The sequence below is a fragment of the Odocoileus virginianus genome, unplaced genomic scaffold (assembly GCF_023699985.2).
Source record: "Odocoileus virginianus isolate 20LAN1187 ecotype Illinois unplaced genomic scaffold, Ovbor_1.2 Unplaced_Scaffold_12, whole genome shotgun sequence".
Lineage (NCBI taxonomy): Eukaryota > Metazoa > Chordata > Mammalia > Artiodactyla > Cervidae > Odocoileus > Odocoileus virginianus.
Genome location: NW_027224274.1, coordinates 1,679,444 through 1,697,272, shown reverse-complemented (window position 1 = coordinate 1,697,272; position 17,829 = coordinate 1,679,444). Strand labels below are relative to the sequence as shown.

The 17,829-nt window shown below is 41.2% G+C and overlaps 1 protein-coding gene across 1 annotated transcript; it reads right to left on the bottom strand.

Annotated features, from left to right (window-relative positions):
* Nucleotides 1-856: 856 nt before the first annotated feature.
* On the bottom strand, nucleotides 857-16,932 carry TADA1 (transcriptional adaptor 1). The gene is made up of 8 exons (XM_020880871.2): nucleotides 16,642-16,932; nucleotides 11,229-11,320; nucleotides 10,919-10,984; nucleotides 7,677-7,774; nucleotides 6,005-6,214; nucleotides 4,627-4,778; nucleotides 2,474-2,636; nucleotides 857-2,041 (listed from the first exon to the last, which is right to left on the bottom strand). Exons 1-8 carry the CDS (start codon nucleotides 16,713-16,715, stop codon nucleotides 1,889-1,891), a joined length of 1,008 nt encoding a protein of 335 aa, XP_020736530.1. The 5' UTR covers nucleotides 16,716-16,932; the 3' UTR covers nucleotides 857-1,888.
* Between the last annotated feature and the right edge of the window lie 897 nt (nucleotides 16,933-17,829).

Below are 17,829 nucleotides of genomic sequence, written 5' to 3'. Positions count from 1 at the left end.
AAGAACTACTTAAATCTCTAAAGGAAAAATAAGCTTGATTCTAAGCCTGAAATTATCTGGTTTCTAATCGCCTTTTTCCTCTCTGAAGCAGTTATTTTTTCTGAATGATGCCTGATAATAAGCACTCATGATTTCTTAAGAACCTAATTATAAAAGATGCACTGCATTCAGGATCCCAAAATGGAGCTGAGCTGGAGGCAGTGTTTGGTGGAACTGAGGTATTTGAATCAGAGAGTCTGTCTTGAAAAATCCTAAGTATCAATGACTCTACCTTCCTGCCGTGTCCCTAGCCTCATCTCTCCACTGTATAAAATGATACTTGAGGAAAACTGGCATGGAAAGCAGACCTTAAGAGTGCAGGCCCAAAACTTGGGAGTCCTCTGGTCCCACCAGAATGGTGAGTGGGGATTTAGGCCAGGTCCTATAGAGGAGTGAGGTCTACTGCTACACGGATTTCAGTGGGAACCTGCCCTTGTAATGAGCAGCGGGGCATGTTCAAAACGTCTAGGTGTCTCTCCATCTATGGAGCACATGAAATGTAATACACACTTAGCACTGAGGCTCAAGATAGAATGTGGATCCACTATACACACTTAGATATCAGTTCAAGTTCTTAGAAATCCTAAAAATTCTTGAGTTATCCAAAACTCTAAATGACTTTTCAGAGTTGTCCCAAGAACTGAAACTAAGCTATTTATTTTTTTGTCTTAATCTATGTATCACAGAAGGAAGCGATGACACACCTTAATTGGAACCTGTTTTTTATCTTTCTGATACATTCTTTTGAAAAGTTTCTGCTAAGATCTCATAAAACAAGGTTCTTCATATTTCTGAAGGCAGTATTCGTTATGTTCACTTTAATAAAGTTTTCTCCCAAAAGATTTATTTGTTGCATTTAAAATACAAAAACAAATACACAGATCCAGATATTGAACCACACATACTTATCTACACATATATTATTTAGACCTACTTAAACCCATCTGTATATTCTAGTGTATCTACCTATAACATCTCTTGAATAAAAAAAGCAACGTATCTTTTAAGAAACAAACTTGGTTATTAGTAACACTGCCATTTGGAAGGATATTTCACAGGAACAGGAGAATTAACCAAGTATAAATCCAGTATGTTTACCTGAACTTCTTAAAGACATCTACAGGAATAGATGAACCTACCAATCAAAGTCTTTGGGCCTAACAACTCTAAAAGAAAGGAATTATGAGAAGATATTTTTATAAAGTTACATCCTAAGAGATTATTCTCATTTGGTTTTTAAAGAAGAGACTTTATCTTATTGAACAGCATAGTATTTCTAAGTCTTATTTTCTATGAAATTGTAATAGGCAACTGTATCTGTTAAAACTGGTCACAAAAAAAAAGTATACTAAACTGATGACTAACAAAGATAACCAACTTTTAACACTTTGTTAAAAGCAGTTTAAGAAAAAACAGTTCTTCAGGAGAAAAGCAGAAATTTCAGACTTGCCAGATACAGAATACATGATGTCTCTGAACAGACAGACATCCTCCTGATTGTGGAGACAAAGTTATAACAGCTTCTTTGTTCTAGAATGTCACCTACCTCACATGAAGACCATAGTATACTAGGGCTCAGATGCCCAAACATCGCTATTCCAGGCACAGAACTTTCTCAGTGCCTAGTCCCATAATTGGGAACACACACACACACAAGAGAGATATGGGTCATTGCCAAAATCAGATTTATATTAATGGCGTCACAGCAGCAACACAAAATGTACTGTCTCATTTCCATAGGAAAGATTATATGTACACTATACACTTCAGTCTTGCAATGTGAATCCCCAAAACATTCAATTCAATAATCAATGAGTTAGCTGAGGGTCCCACACTGTCAAATCCTAATTCAGCAGAACAAAAGCCCCTCCTTGGCTGCCAAGCGCTGGCGATGGACTTTGTCTTGCTGCAGCTCTTCATGATTGGGATGCCAGAGTTTCATAATGATCCTTTCAATGTTGAGAGCATATACGGTATGGGTAGGAATGACTTCCCTGTGTACCTGGGATAAAAACATCAGCATGTCTCCAATTATACTTCAGTACACAGAAAATGAACGTAAGGTTTATATCAACAAAACACTCACACACAAGACACAAACCTGTTAAGTTTTGAGCCAAAACTTAATAAAACCCAAAACATAACAAAAAAAACAAGGAAATAACAAGGCTCTGAAGGAGAAATAAGGGAACAAGGAGTTTTTTTTCTCCTTTCACCGGAAAGGTGAGAAATGGGGGAGGTAAGTTAGAAAGGATTCCTGAGAGCAGGATTTGAAAATAATGCTAGTATTAATAACAAACAATAACTGTAATAACAATAAAAACTGAAAAACAAGTCAAGAAATGGGAAAGCTAGTGAATATTATCTTTGTGGACTTGAAGAAACTTTGAACCTACCCATAAATCTAGAACAACCTTAAGGTGCCAAGAGTTACCTGCAAAGCTTCGAAAAGGTCGTACATGTTCACTGGAGGCGGAGGCGCGGGCAGTGCGTCCCCGGAGCACGCCAGCAGGAGCGCCGCCTGCTGCTCGGCATCATCAGGGGGCGGGTGGGGCGCGGGGCTCTGAGCGGCACAAGGAGCAGAGAAGGCTGGAGGGCTGAAAAGGAAACGCGTCAGAAACAGCCCCAGCGAGAGAGGGGGACCGCTGAACAGCCAGAACGGGGCGGCCCGCTAGCAAACTTCTCATAAAACGTAGCTCAAAATGGGTCAGAAATCTAACTACTTTTCAGCCAGTGTATGCATGAATAACCTGCAATTTTCAATTTTAAAGGCAGCCCATCTCTGGGGCTTCAAACAAAATGCAGTGCATCTGCACTTACCCTCCTCCCTCCACGAGTGTCAAAATATGCGTTAAGTCAGGATACAGAGTCAAAATCGTTCCTGCCCTTAACGAGCTTCTAGGCAGAAAAAATAATAGACCCTAATCAAAGGAAAATGAAATTGCAAACTGACCTGGAGAGGAAACTAAGACAACAGGATCAAAAAATAACAAGCAAGGCAAGAAGATACAGCACAAAAGAAGCAACAGGCCAAACTAGGGGGGTAGAGAAAACGCATCCAAATTTTGCCAAGTTCCCCAAACAGAACCCAGATACGGCTGGGAAGACAAGCGTGATTATCCAGTAGGAGATGACACAGTAGGAGATAGGCTCTGCCACTCTGGAGAACACACGGGAGCTCAAACAGCGAGGACGGAACTCGGAGGAAAGCACAAGTGGGCAGTGAGCGCGGGTTTCGGCGCCAGCCAAAGGCAGCCCTGATGGAGAAACAGGCGGCCCAGGGTGAGGCGGGGGCCCTGCGCGGACAGGCTGGCAGGGAGAGAGGGCGGCTCAGACACTGCTCCAGCACTCACCCAGCACAACGGGTGTTTTTCTCTCAAGACGAATGACTCGCAAAGGAGAACAAATAATCCACAACAGATACACGTGAATGAGGCTGAGAACATAAACCTTCACCTGCAGCCGTCTGAAACAGTGAACCCAGCCTAAGCCGCTGCTCTTCAAACGGAGCCTCGTGAGCTGAGCGGAGGTCTGCAGAGCCATGAACCAAGCACAGCGCAGGCCCCTGCGGGTCAGCTCCGTCTGCCGCGACTCCCTGCCCGCTCTCCCCTCACACCCCACCACGATCAGGCCACCTGCCTTCCCTGCCAGCGACTTCTTCCCCATCACCACTCCAGCCAGCCTTCCCAATCACACTTTTTTCTACCTCTCTTCTGCCTGAAAAGAGACAACAAAGGGAAGGTGATCCAGGTCATCTCAGGGATGTTTCAGGACAGCACAGGGGTCCTGGGAGCCACAGTAAAGTGCAGAGCGGTTCCAGAGATCGGAGCTGAAAGACCAGATCTGCACAGGAGGATGCCAAGAGCAACCGATGCCACCCAGCCCAGGCCACCATCCTGAGCTCCAGCAACAAACGCCAGATAAGGACCTGGAGAAACACCCACCACACCTCCTCCCACCATCAAGAAACCCAACCTTGACCTAAACAATCACAGGCCACATTTCTGAGTGACAGCTGGCCCACTCCCACCACCAGGAGGTGCTGCCCCAGGAGTCTTCAAGATGCACTGCCGTCAGATAGTGGGGCTCACATTAAGCCACACACCGCAGCCAAACTCTACAACTTTACTTTTGATCTACAGAGTACCAAAAGAATTCACCAGTTATGCAAGGAAGCAACTTGAGAAAATAAAACTACTGCTCTCAGACATACCCTAGACTAACAGAAACTCAACAACCAATTATTTAATGGTGGTCTATTACATAAGAGTAGCACCCCACTCCAGTCCTCTTGCCTGGAGAATCCCATGGATGGGGGAGCCTGGTGGGCTGCAGTCCATGGGGTCGCTACGAGTCAGACACGACTGAGCGACTTCACTTTCACTTTTCACTTTCATGCATTGGAGGAGGAAATGGCAACCCACTCCAGTGTTCTTGCCTGGAGAATCCCAGGGACAGGGGAGCCTGGTGGGCTGCCATCTATGGAGTTGCACAGAATCAGACACAACTGAAGCGACGCAGCAGCAGCAGCAGCAGCATAACCAACTAGAAAGGATGGATGCAAAGATCACAAGAAACTTCATATACCTTTCTATTAAGCTGTTATAAGCTACTACACTATTCTTCAGGTATGGCTGTGGAGTCACATTACTACCAAAGGCATATTTAAAATGACCATCACGTAATCGGTAAGCTTTCCTTCTTGACACAACTGATGTCAGTATATCTTTAAGGTGATTCTGTAAAAACAAGAAAAAAAAATGAAAAATAGCATGAACTCCTCTTAAAAGCAAACCACAAAACTCCCATTGACCAAACAATGTTTATTGGGACTGAGTGAATGGAGACGTGAGAAAGGCAAGCAAGTGCTGAAGCCAAAGGAACGCTCCCTAAAAAGCCACAGGCCACTCCAGAGTGGGCAGGCCTAAGAGGGAGTGAACGGAGAGGCACCGTTTTCATCCAGTTCTACCTAAGACGAGCTTGCTCCTCGGAAATTTATTAAAATCTTTGTACCTCTAAATTGGCTCCTCTCTCTCAAAAATGATTTTCGAATAGCTTTAAATATAAGTACAAAAACAAGTAATTTTTTAAAGTAGCAAACTACCTTGAAGCTTGTTTGAAAATGATACAAAATGTTTTAAGATCAGGAATATGTTGGTTATAGTACCCAATCTACTAAAATCCTTGCATAAATAGAACCCTGGCTCTCTCAAAAGCCACATAAAAGACAGATATATACAGGAAATAAACAGATATTAGGTATTTAACATCTCTTCACCTTTGTGAAGCCTAAGAGAGGGTTAGAGACTGTCTGTGAGAACAGACTAGTCCGAGACTACCGTTATTGACGCAGAGCCAGGGGGCACGGCATTCCAGCTACACCAGTAAGACCACCTCATGTCAGGACACCATGGTACCCTTTGTAACTCAGAACTTCATGAGACAGCTATTATAATCTCAGGTACAGGCCAGGAAAGAGAGGCCCAGAGGATCGAAAGGAAAGACCCAGCGTCACCTGTCACTACCTGTGTAGACCCCAGTGGAAGTTCTGTCTAGTAACTGAATGAGTAAAATTAATGAACGGAAGAGTGTGCTGAGACAGAATCCCATGGTTCAGACACCACACCTCGTAATGCTACTTCAAATGCTCTACCACAGCAAAATCAAATGATTTTAATCTTTAGGATTCTCAATCTCAATTTTTTGCTTAAAACCTCTCCCCGTGTTGACAAGTTAAACATCAAAAGTGTTATGCCAGCAGTAACGTTTCTGAAGAGCTTAGTCTGTTGACTGAAGGCAACTGTTTGGATTGTGATGTTTCTCCCCTCAAGAGAAAACAATTTCAGCAAGGCAAATCTGAAATCAGAGTTACCTTTTAGTTCTTTTCTTGCAGTACTAACTCTGAATAACACACACAAGCCCCACATTCAATCTATAGGAGTGTTGTTGACACCAGCAAACCAACCTCCACCGCGTAGACCACAGCTGAGACAGCCTCCTCGGTGACATTGTCCAGCCCGTGCTCGTAAGCAGTCACTATCATCCTCCCTTCAAGCTGACCCCGAGTAGGAAGCATCATTGTGTGGGAACAAAGTTTCAAGTCATCGTCATCCTGGGGATCCTTTGCCACAAACTGCTGGGCTCCTGAGAGGGGATTTTGAGGCTGGAATCTATGCTATAGGTAAGAAAACTTTTCACAATTATTCATTACATGACAAGTAATAAGACACAAACAAAAGTAACCAATGAATTGGACCTGAGATCCTACAAATTAATGCCATCAAAACTAAACCACAAGAGTTTAAAAAAAGTAACTCATGCACAATCACAGATTCACAACCATTACATATTAATAATGAAGACATGAGTTAAGGGGAACAGTAGTAGTATGCATAATAGTTTATTCTATTTAATTAATTCCTCAGTAATCACAGAATATATGGCTCTGTGCTAAAAATAACAAATGGGGAGAAAGAGAAGATATAAAACTACTTTCAAACAAGTCAAAACATTTTAAGTACACTTGTAAATAAGCAGATTCTAAAAGCAGAAACATACAGTGAATGTTTCAGAAAACTGGTAATTTCTGTTACCAACGTAACAGATCTAATAACAAATATTCCAAGATAATGTAGGGTAGTATAACTCTTCAGTTACATTATATTCCACTAACAATTCTCAACACAGAATCTTTTTAAGACAGTCATTAGTTTTTTAAAAAATAGCCTTTCCCAATTTTTTCCACTTATATAACCCCAGCCTTGCTCTGGGAGATACTGATAGCACATTTACATTCTCCACCATCAGTAGGAGATATGCCCCTGTAGCTTTAGCTTAAGTCCAGCTCACTAGATTTTGTAGCAAATATGGTTTGTCCTATTTGAAGTCTGTATTATAAAAGCAACTTGCTTTTCCATTTTTCAAGTATAAAACTATTTTATATCAAACATGCTTTTTTAAAGCAAGTATGCCTTTCTGGAGATGCTGATGCCCTCCAGATCGAATATTATTGATATAAAACATAGAGCAAAAATTAGAAGTAAATATATGCTTGTTGATGTTAATCAGTAAAGTATCCAATCAAATCTATAAAAGGGATACTTTTGGGAAATTTTGTTCCCTGGATATAAACCTGAAAAAGCAAGTTATTCTAAAATGTTTACAAATTTCATAGTCCAATGCCTTCAAGATTTCTCTGAGGATCCCCAGAAGGCTCAAGGTTTACCAGGGCATCACCAAGATCCTGCTGGAGGCCTCTAGACCTCCTGGACCCTTGAACAGAAGTCTTCAATCTGAGTAACATTATTCATTCCCAAAGATATTTTAGAGGGAAAAGAACATAGGGATAGTTCTTGAATCACTAAAAGGTCATGATATACTAATGAAAACATATTAATAATTATTCAATAACAAACTAGAAGTATAAAATTTCAGACACTTTGGTAAAGAGGGTTTCAAAGATTGAGTCCCAATTTCAAATTCAATAATATCTTTTCCTCCCCAAATACCATCTTTTTCTCTTCACCTTTTTTCAACTTTCCTACCAGAATTGTAATATTCATTAAAAAACTAAAGCCAGTTCCATCACAACAGTTCTTAAATCAATCATTACCAAGATCTACTGAAGAACAACCTACATCAAATTTCTGACGAACAGAAGAAAGCTTTTTCTTTCCCTTTGGTTTTCCAGGTTTGGCTGCAGAACCCCCTGTCCAGGGTAAAGATCCAGCACCCTCTATGAGACAGAAAAATAACAATCATAAGAGAAAAGAACGACAACTGATAACTGTTAAGTTTGTTTTCACTTTGGGTTAAAGAAGTATGAGATGCTCAAATGATGGAAATAAACAATAAATGCTTAAATTCAGATCTCTTTCTGCTTCTCTAAACAAAACTTCAAATTCTCTCAATCACTTTTTTTTTCCTAGTTGTAACCAAAATTGTTCTTTTAGGAAGACAAATTTGTTTTTCACGTTTTTAATTGTCTATGGGGTGCTTGTTTGCTTAATAGTAGCAGTAATATTATAAAAGCAGGACAGAATTTTCTAGTTCAAGATAGCAAACTGAGCACATGTATGTGTCTCCTCTCTCTTTCAAGATCCTACTAAAAACAACAGTAGAAAAAAGTAAATGGCACATCCACAACAGAGATTAAAAGGAAAATGAGTGGCAGACCAAGATGAGATCTCACCAAATTCCAAGGATAGGCTAAAAAGGAGCCAACTTACAAAGTGGACACATGGGAGCTATGACCTAAGCTAGGCAAGCCTGGCAAATAGGTGGAACTCAGTTAACCGGACTAGTAGACATCCATAAAGAATCTGAATTTGCAGGTGAGTCCAGTGGAAAGCAGGAAGGACAGTACAGCTAAAAACAAGATTAATGGAGTATCTATATTGAAAAGTCATCTATACAAATGCCTCCCTCACATCCAGGACTGAGCTCAGTACAACACAAAAAAGATGGGTCCCCTGATCAAAAGTTAAGAATTTCAAGACAACCCGAGCACAGCAGTAAATCAAGTGCAGGCCCTTCCGAGTTCACTGAACAGCTGTTCCTGGCCGCACACAGCCAGACCCGCTCACTCCTGTGCGTAGTGAGGTACATGTGACAGGCGAGAGGACAGGGGAATGGAGAACTCTTCTCTAGTTAAAATAAAACAAAATGCCTTGGCTTTACTAAGGTAGCTGGTGTGGGTACTGGCACCCTCGAGCACAGCCCCACTGTTAACAGCTGGCCTCCTGGCACTCTAAAGGGCAATCTCCAGGCAGTTTTATGCTTCTTCTTAAATGCAAATTATCAGACATTTGATAGTAACCTGTAAACATGGTAAGAAAGACCAAGCTAAACAAACAAAAAAATCAAAGTTATACATACACTTGAAAAAAATATCTCAAAGAATACTTTTAAGAAAAAAGACAATGCACATAAAGTGTCTAGGACACAGCTGTTAGTAGTCAACAAATAATATTATTAAAACCATCTTTCTTGCCTGGCTTAGAGAAATAGTAAGCAATCTGACCACAAATATTAACACACACAAAAATTATACTTCTATATTATACTTTTAGTAGAAATCATCTCCAACAAATATTTTGTTTTAAGGAAAGATATTTTGGATGTTTGATGGAGAAATAATCTCTTAAATCCCAATGTATCTTCATTTATTTTTAAACAACCAACAACAAACATTCAAGAGTATCAAAGGCTTTAATTAAAATCAGCCACCTATACTAGTATCACTTCATATTCTATTGGCATTTATTTTTAACAGAAATTTTACATGTTCTTTCACCTGCTTTTTTTATATCCATGTGGGGTAGATATTACTGTCTCATGGAAGCTAACAACATTCAATAATTAAATATATCACCTAATATAAGCTACCGACAAAACTTAAATTTGAACCCAAGCCTCCTAACTCCTATCAACCAAAGTTTTTAATTCCAATCGTCTCACTGAATCTTTTGGGTGTCTGGCACTTCAGAATATATCTACCTAAAAAGTTAAGATCTGTCCTCACAAAATGTTCGCTTTTCGGATCAAATTAAATTTTAAACAATAGAGTGGATTATCTTTATGATCTAAGAGGCAAAAGTCCACTTCTATTTAAATTAAACATCAGACACAGTGTAGAATGTGCAGCAAGGGGAATGGTGAGGGGTGGAGAGCAGCCTCCCTGCTCTAACACCAATCTCCATAAACAAACACTTTTTACCACTCTTCCCACCAACGGTAACTTCTCTTGAGTGTGAAGAACAGGCCTTTAAGATATCTTATCTGAATTCTTGATCTTACAACAGAGCTTAGCAGAGGGAGATGACAGAAAATACTAGCCTTCTCTAGATAAAAGGAGTTTCCCTGGTGGCTCAGATGGTCAAGTGCCTGTCTGCAATGCAGGAGACCTGGGTTCGATCCCTGGGGATGGGCGGAGTGGGGGAGTGGGGGGTGGGGGGGAACCCTGGAGAAGGAAATGGCAGCCACTCCAGCAGTCTCGCCTGGAAAATCCCATGGACGGAGGAGCCCAGTAGGCTACTACTGTCCTACTGTCCATGGGGTCGCAAGGGGTGAGACACGACAGAGTGACTCCACTTTCTCTAGACAAACATGGGCTTTTAATAAACGACCATTAGAATCACCACAGGCCCTTTAAAAGAAACAACAAAAACCAACAGTACCTGAAAATACAAGAGCCCAGGATAAGCTTTACCATGAGGCAAATTTCTAACGTATTTATTTGGTTTTGACCAACTGAATAAAATGAGACTGAAAGAGGTGACCTGTACCACTTAAACCTCCAAAATACTAGGGGCAAAAAATCATTCTGTCTATACTCATTTTCTTAGGTTGAAGTGACAGACTTGGCTTCCATGCACTTCCCTACTTCGCTGCTAATCTCTACCTTTGTTCTCCAGGATAGTTTGCCAAACACAGGCTGAAGCACTTAACCTTCCAGGTGCTAATATCTCATTGAATTAAGAATGGGAAAATCCAAGTTCTCAACATATGCTGTGGTTTCTCCTCCGCCTGGTTCATCCTCCATACATCTCTGGTAAACTTCTTCTAACCACCAAATTGCCCTCTCTTCACTCTCCTCAGCTTCTTCCTCCTGACTAACTACTCGCCTCCTCACCTCTGGTTTACTTAAGTAACTGAAACCCAGTAAAGCACAAAAGTCAATGTAAGGACAGTGAAATTACCTGCTTTAAAAAGGTCCTATAAAAGAATCAGCACTTTATAATAAAATGTGTCTTCTAAGCAGTTCAAAGAACATTTCATTTGCAAACACGTCTGTTAAAGGCAGCCAGAGCCTAGTAATAAGCCCAGAGTTTGTGGCTTTGCTGACTGACATCCCTAGAGGTTATTTCCACTCCCTTACCTGGTGTAGACACCAAAATCTGACAACGCGTGAGAATAGCCAGGAGGAAATCGTTGTGAGAATGGACTGAAAAAGGGAAGATTGTCACAAGTCAAGTACACAATATTTACAACATAAGGAACCCACTGTTTTAGTCTAGTTTTTAAAAACTTTGGATATCCCCTACTCTGCCATTCTTTACATTTACTTTTAAATATCCACATTATTTAAATGACCTTACATACTACTAAAAAAAAAAAAAAAATTTTTTAATTTATTGCAGATCTGGGAAAACTTCAGAACCATAAAATAACTCCCCAGATTATTTTACCATTATCCTGTGTGAGAAGTCTATGAGCTTCAAGGTCAAACTCTTCTTTGCTGATCTTCTGCTTGAACCACAACTTTAAGTTAGCCCAGTATCTGCAGAGGCAGAAGCAATATTAAGAACCTCAGGTTTTGCTTCTTCCCCAAGTTCACCTTATCTCCCTCAACTCCCAGGAAAAGAAGGAAATTTTGCATTCCTTAATGTTATGGACTGAGTTGTGTTTCCCCCCAAATTCATATGTTGAATCCCTAACCCCTAGTACCACAGAACGTGACAGGGCCTTCAAAGAGGTAATTATGAAACCTGCTTATTTAACTTATATGCAGAGTACATCATGAGAAATGCTGGACTGGATAAGCACTAGCTGGAATCAAAATTACCAGGAGAAATATCAATAACCTCAGAAATGCAGATGACACCACCCTTATGGCAGAAAGTGAAGAAGAACTAAAGAGCCTCTTGATGAAAGAGAAAGAGAAGACTGAAAAACTTGGCTTAAAGCTCAACATTCAGAAAACTAAGATCATGGCATCCAGTCCCATCACTTCATGGCAAACAGATGGGGAAACAATGGAAACAGTGACAGATTTTATTTTGGGGGGCTCCGAAATCACTGCAGATGGTGACTGCAGCCATGAAATTAAAAGACGCTTGCTCCTTGGAAGAAAAGCTATGACCAACCTAGACAGCATATTAAAAAGCAGAGACATTACTTTGTCAACAAAGGTCCGTCTAGTCAAGGCTATGGTTTTTCCAGTGGTCATGTATGGATGTGAGAGGTGGACTATAAAGAAAGCTGAATGTCGAAGAATTGATGCTTTTGAACTGTGGTGTTGAAGAAGACTCTTGAGAGTCCCTTGGACTGCAAAACCAGTCTATCCTAAAGGAGATCAGTCCTGAATATTCACTGGAAGGACTGATGCTGAAGCTGAAACTCCAATACTTTGGCCACCTGATGCAAAGAACTGACTCATTGGAAAAGACCCTGATGCTGGGAAAGATTGAAGGCAGGAGGAGAAGGGGACGACAGAGGATGAGATGGTTGGATGGCATCACCAACTCAATGGACATGAGTTTGAGTAAGCTCTGGGAGTTGGTGATGGACAGGGAAGCCTGGCGTGCTGCAGTCCATGGGGTCGCAAAGAGTCAGACATGACCGAGCGACTGAATTGAACTGAACTGGAGGCATCAGGGTAGGCCCTAACCCAATGAGACTGGTGTCCTTATAAGAACGGATTAGGATACAAACAAGAGACAGCAGGCAACAGCCAATGGGAGAGGCCTCAGAAAACAACAACCCTGCTCACACCCTGATGTCAGACTTCTAGACTCTGGAATGGTGAGAAAATAAATCAGTTGTTTAAGCTACTGAGGAGTCAGAACACCATCAGAAGAGGAAAGTCCTCCCTAAAAGGGACTGAACGGTAGTCACAGAGTCTGACCTATAAGTCAACCAGCTAAAAACCACAGCTGTACCTTTCTTTCCTCGCGGCTGCCTTTCTAAAGGACCTACTCCCCAGAAAAATACACTTAAAATTATTTTAAATATTATTAAAGTTGTCAAATATTGCATATTTGAAAGCTGCTGAGAGTAGATCTTAACAACTTACTGCCCAAAGACGTATCAATAAGTCTTTTGTTAACCTGAATATTATTGACCAGAGTGTTTCAATATTCACTAACATAACAAATTGATGGTCATGGGTGTAAGTTTCTACAAAATCCCCCAGTCAATAATGTATTAAAAGTTCTCATCACAAGAAAAAAATAATTTTTTAACTATGGATGATGAGAGACATGAACTAGACTTCTTGTGGTGCCACAATGAAATATATACACAAATCCTGAATCATTAATATTGTACCCCTGAGACTAATGAAAAGTTGTCTGTCATTTATACTTCAATTTTGAGAAAGCTTTATATTTTAAAGTTTGTTGTGTTTTATAGATTGAGGAGTGTACATTAATACGGACTCTGGGTGACCTTTTCTGTCAACTGAACACAAATTTTACTCCATCTGGTTGAACAGGCTTCTAAAATAACTTGCCACAAAGAAAAATACCTAAGCATAAGAGAAACTTAGTGGTTTCTTAAAAGTGAAAAACAACCACTAATCATAAAAATTACTAGTTAACTGGTAGAAAAAAAGGATCCAATCTTTTATACCTTAACAACATTATTAAAAATAGGAGTAAAATACTTGATTTTTCACATCCACACCCCTTTTCATTCTTTTTTTTTCGCACACCCCTTGTTTTAATGCTTAAGCAAGCTACTCCTCATTCATGAAGCAGGACTAATTAATTACTTAGTACATGTTTTACAGTAACTTTCAATTCACGATTAGCTACTTTGTAATGCTCATTTGAGTTTCTAACAACAAAAGAGAGTCCTAAACAAGACGGTTTAATGCTCTCACTGCCATTATACTCATAGCAATTTCTCCTGCTGTCCTATACACAGATCAGCTTAAGTTTGGCTAACTACATAGATGTGATTGTTTGAGTTCCTGTACTCCCCACCCCAACCCTGCCGGGGAAAATTCATAACTTTAATGGCGCCTTAAAGTTTCCCAAGACCCATTTCATTCAATAGCAAAACAAGTTTAGTTCTAGAACCTGGCACAACATTTCACCTGAGTCAAATTCATTAATCAATAATACCTTCCCAATAGCAAACACTTACATGATTCCTCTGCCTTTTTAATGACAAGAACAATTTAAAAGTGAAATAAAGTACCACAGAAAAGCAAAAGTCTTTTCCTATCCCATACAACAAAAGAGGAGAGTAACATGAGAAAAACTTAATTGTTTAAAAACCCTGTGTTCCTATTTTCAAGAAAGGATAGTTTCAAATACTTCATACTTGAAGTGAAGACAAGACTCTGCCAACCTGATGCTATCTATATTTTCAAACTTTATAGCCCAAATAGCCAGCACTGGCTATCAAGTTGAAGACTCACTTCCCAATCCTGGTCCCCTCGTTGTATAGCCATGGACAACTGATTGTTTTCCTTAAAAATAAGAAAAACAAAGTAAGCCAGCCTCTATGTAGGTGAGGATAATGGGTGATAAGTATAAATGAATCAGACTAGGAAGCACTGCAGATACCTGGGGAAAATTAAATAACATATGGCTAAATCATCCAAAAAACTAAGCACTCATTTGAACCCGACACTCTACTGAGTACTATACAAAGTGAGTAAGCTAGCAAAGCTCCTGTCTTTCCAGAAGCTGACATGCGCAGACAGCCTGGCACAAAGGACATTAGGACAACAGCATCAACTAGGAAACAACTCATGCCTGAGGTCCTTATATACCTGACGTATCTCATCCATGAACAAGAACCGCATTCAAATGGTCAGGCTGTACAAACCAAGAAAAACTACTCAAGCAGGTTATGTGAGAAAATATTGTAGGACAGACTGCTCAACCAAGAAGCACTTTTTAAGGAGCAGAGGGAAAAAAAGACAATGGAAAACATTAATAGAGAACAACACTGTACCACTAACTCTTCCTTGAACAAAGGTATATTTTGATTGCATTCTTAATGGAGATTCAGCTACAGATGCACCAAATTTAGCTTTGGCATCTGTATTTGACAAAACATCTGATAGCCAGCATTGACCTTTAAAGACCAAATAGGAAACACTAACTTCAACATTTCTGGTGACCTGTGTGAGAAGGGTAGGATCACAGAGGGTATCATTGCATCTAATCAGTCAATTATACTAACAAGCCAAGTATACTGTAGCATGAAAACATTCACTTCCAAATATTTGTAAGCATCATAAATATGAGTGACAAGTCTACCGTGCTCAAAAAGTGTAAATTTTAGCAGTCAGTATTACAAAAATAAGCTACAGTAATTAATGATGGTAAAGGCTGTCAATTTTACTCATTAAAATAATTAAGAATTTTTAATTAAGTAAGCAAAGAAGGAGAAATTCAACATGCATATTAAACTATAACTTCAGGTAAAAATATTCTATCTTTGGGAGTCAATTAATGTTTATAAAAAATTAAATAACTATGCCCAAAATAACAGATTATTACATTTTAATTCCGTTGTTTCTAGTTTGATTTATTACTGTTCCTAATACTAAAATAATCTTTAAAAATTATATTTTGTTTTTAATTATTCCATTTAGTCCATCGGTGTTCCACGAAGTCTTACATGGGAATTCTGTATATCTTGGTAAGACACAAAGTAGACTGCCACATCAAAATTTCACAAGAAGGAAAAACCAAAACTCATGTATGACATCCAAGTTAAGTAACTTCAATTCAGTTATAATAAAAAAAATTAAAAGATGAGGATAGTGGAGAAAAAGAAAGTATCCCCCAAACACCTTGCACCTATAGAAACATTTCAAAGTGAGTGTCTACTGAGTACTGCAAAACGTAAGGAATATCAGAAAAATCATCTAGCAGCAATAACACAGGCATTATAATCTTAAACGTTTAAAATTTGCTTCTAATATTTTAGAAAAATAAACATGTAATCATACTGTGTTAAAATTTCCAAACTGGTCCTTGTACTTCGGAGGGTTCCTTCTGTGACTCTGGCTTTGTCTGAGTTACTGATTTTACACTCAGCCATTTCGGCGATTCTGACCCGATTCTGTACTCGGTCCCCTGCTCTGACCTGGGTGAAAGCCTGTCTGGGAGCTTCTGGGATCCTCTGCAACCCCCCGGTAAGTTTCAGAGCGAGAAATCAGGCACGAGGGCCCCAATACTGCCATGGCTTTTGAAGAGTTAAGATCTCTGTCCTCCCATCTATGAAACGGGAGAGATAACTATACCTACCTCACATCTCTGTTGCGAGGATTAGATGAGATAGTACATCTAGAGCGCTTAAAAGGTGTTCAATAAATGTTCGCTACTGCTGTCTTCACTATAACCGCAGCAGTGTTCAGTGACCATTTCACCGGAGGGTCCGTGTGCCTTCCGAAATTGCTTTCCATGTCTTACCCACAGTTGCTGCACAAACCTGAGCTCAGTAAGCCTCCGCTTCCACGAAGCCCTCCGGGAGCGGGCCACCTAGAGACGAGCCGGCTCGGACTAGGCCGCTGCTCAGCCACGCGCGTCCCGCACTCCGCGCCCCGGCCGCACCCGCCCAGCAGGCCCTTGGGCGTGAAGGCGTGGAGTACGCCTCGCTCGCCCCACCCAGGACAGAGCCTCGGGGGAAGGCGCCCGCCCGGGTCCCGAGCAAGCCGGGGAGGCGGCCCCTCCAGCCAGGTGAGTCGGGGCTGCCCGCCGGCCCCAGCCGGAAAAACCCACAGCCCCACAGCCCACGACGCGACAGGCGCACAGGCCCAGCGGCCGCGTGGACTCACTCCACGATGGGTGGGCAGCCAGAGGCCGGGGGAGCGCCCGCGCAGAGACGCGGGGGCTGCGTCTGGGGAGTTCTTACTGTTTCACGTTGTCCCCCAGGGCCTCGCTCAAGTTCTTCTTCGCCGCCTCCAGCTCGCTCACAAAGGTCGCCATTGCTCCCCACGTATCAGCCCGACCTCAGACCTCTCGGCCACAGCGACCGGCAACCGAAAAAACAACTCCACCAAGGCTTCGGCTCCGGCGACTCGGTCCACTCCTGTCGGCCCCGCCCCCAGGAGCGCGGAAGACCTGTGTTTGGTTTTCAGCTCCGCGCGCCTGTCTGGAGAGAAAGCGCTGAGCCGAGCTCGGCGTTTCCGCGGCCCTCCAGCCCCCGCCCCTCGCGTCACAAGGCCCGCCTGCCTCGCGCGCAACCGTCGCGCCGCCGCCCGGCTGCAGCGTCGCCTGCCGGGCTGGCGCCTCCAGGGCCGCTCGGTCTTACCGCTGCTCAAATATCTAATTCGGTCTTTTTACCTGGATGAGTATCTCCTCCCTCCAAGTCTGAAGTAAATGATGTTGATTTTATTCTCTTTCGTTGCCTTATTTTTTTGCCGACCACTCATTTAATCGACTTGTTAATTTTCTGTCTTTTCCAACTAACGCGTAAGTTCGTGAAGACACGATTTCTGTTTCATTCACTGCTGTTTCCCCTAATTCCTAGGGCAGTACCTGACACATAGTGGGCTCTCAATAAATATTTGATAAGTGAATGAAATAATGAGGACAACTAGGCAAAATACACAGAAGGATAAAAGAAAAAAATGTTACCACCCCCAGACAAACTCTTTCACCCTTCCCATAATTTATAATCATACCCTACCTTCAATTATGCGTCTTGGTAGGGTTTTCGTTATATTTACTTAATATAATAATATATATATTTATATATGTATATATGTGTATATATATATGTATATATATATATGTGTGTATATATATGTATGTATATACATATATATGTTTAAAAGTGGCTTTTAAATCTTGTGTAATTTCTCCACGGAGGTTCCTTAAAGCTTCTTCATTCCTTCAGCAAGTATACAGTGAGTTTCTGTTATGCATCTGGCACTCTTTTGGGTGCTGGGGTTACAAAGATGAACCGAACAGTCCCCCTAACTTGGCATTAAAATTTTCTTATGACCTGGATTCAGCCTACCTGTCTGCCTCACACACCCACAGGCCTGTCTTCATCGCCCCGTAGTATCTACTTCACATTGTAGTTATTTGACTTTCT

What these genes read in the sequence shown, in the direction of transcription:
- TADA1 (XM_020880871.2), bottom strand. Translation starts at nt 16,715, where the DNA reads ATGGCGACCTTTGTGAGCGAGCTGGAGGCGGCGAAGAAGAACTTGAGC. An exon ending in GATTTTGGTGTCTACACCAG is followed by an intron (nt 7,775 to 10,918) that starts GTAAGGGAGTGG and finishes TCTGTCTCATAG; the next exon opens with AGGGTGCTGGATCTTTACCC. An exon ending in CTGTTCGTCAGAAATTTGAT is followed by an intron (nt 6,215 to 7,676) that starts GTAGGTTGTTCT and finishes TCTTACCTATAG; the next exon opens with CATAGATTCCAGCCTCAAAA.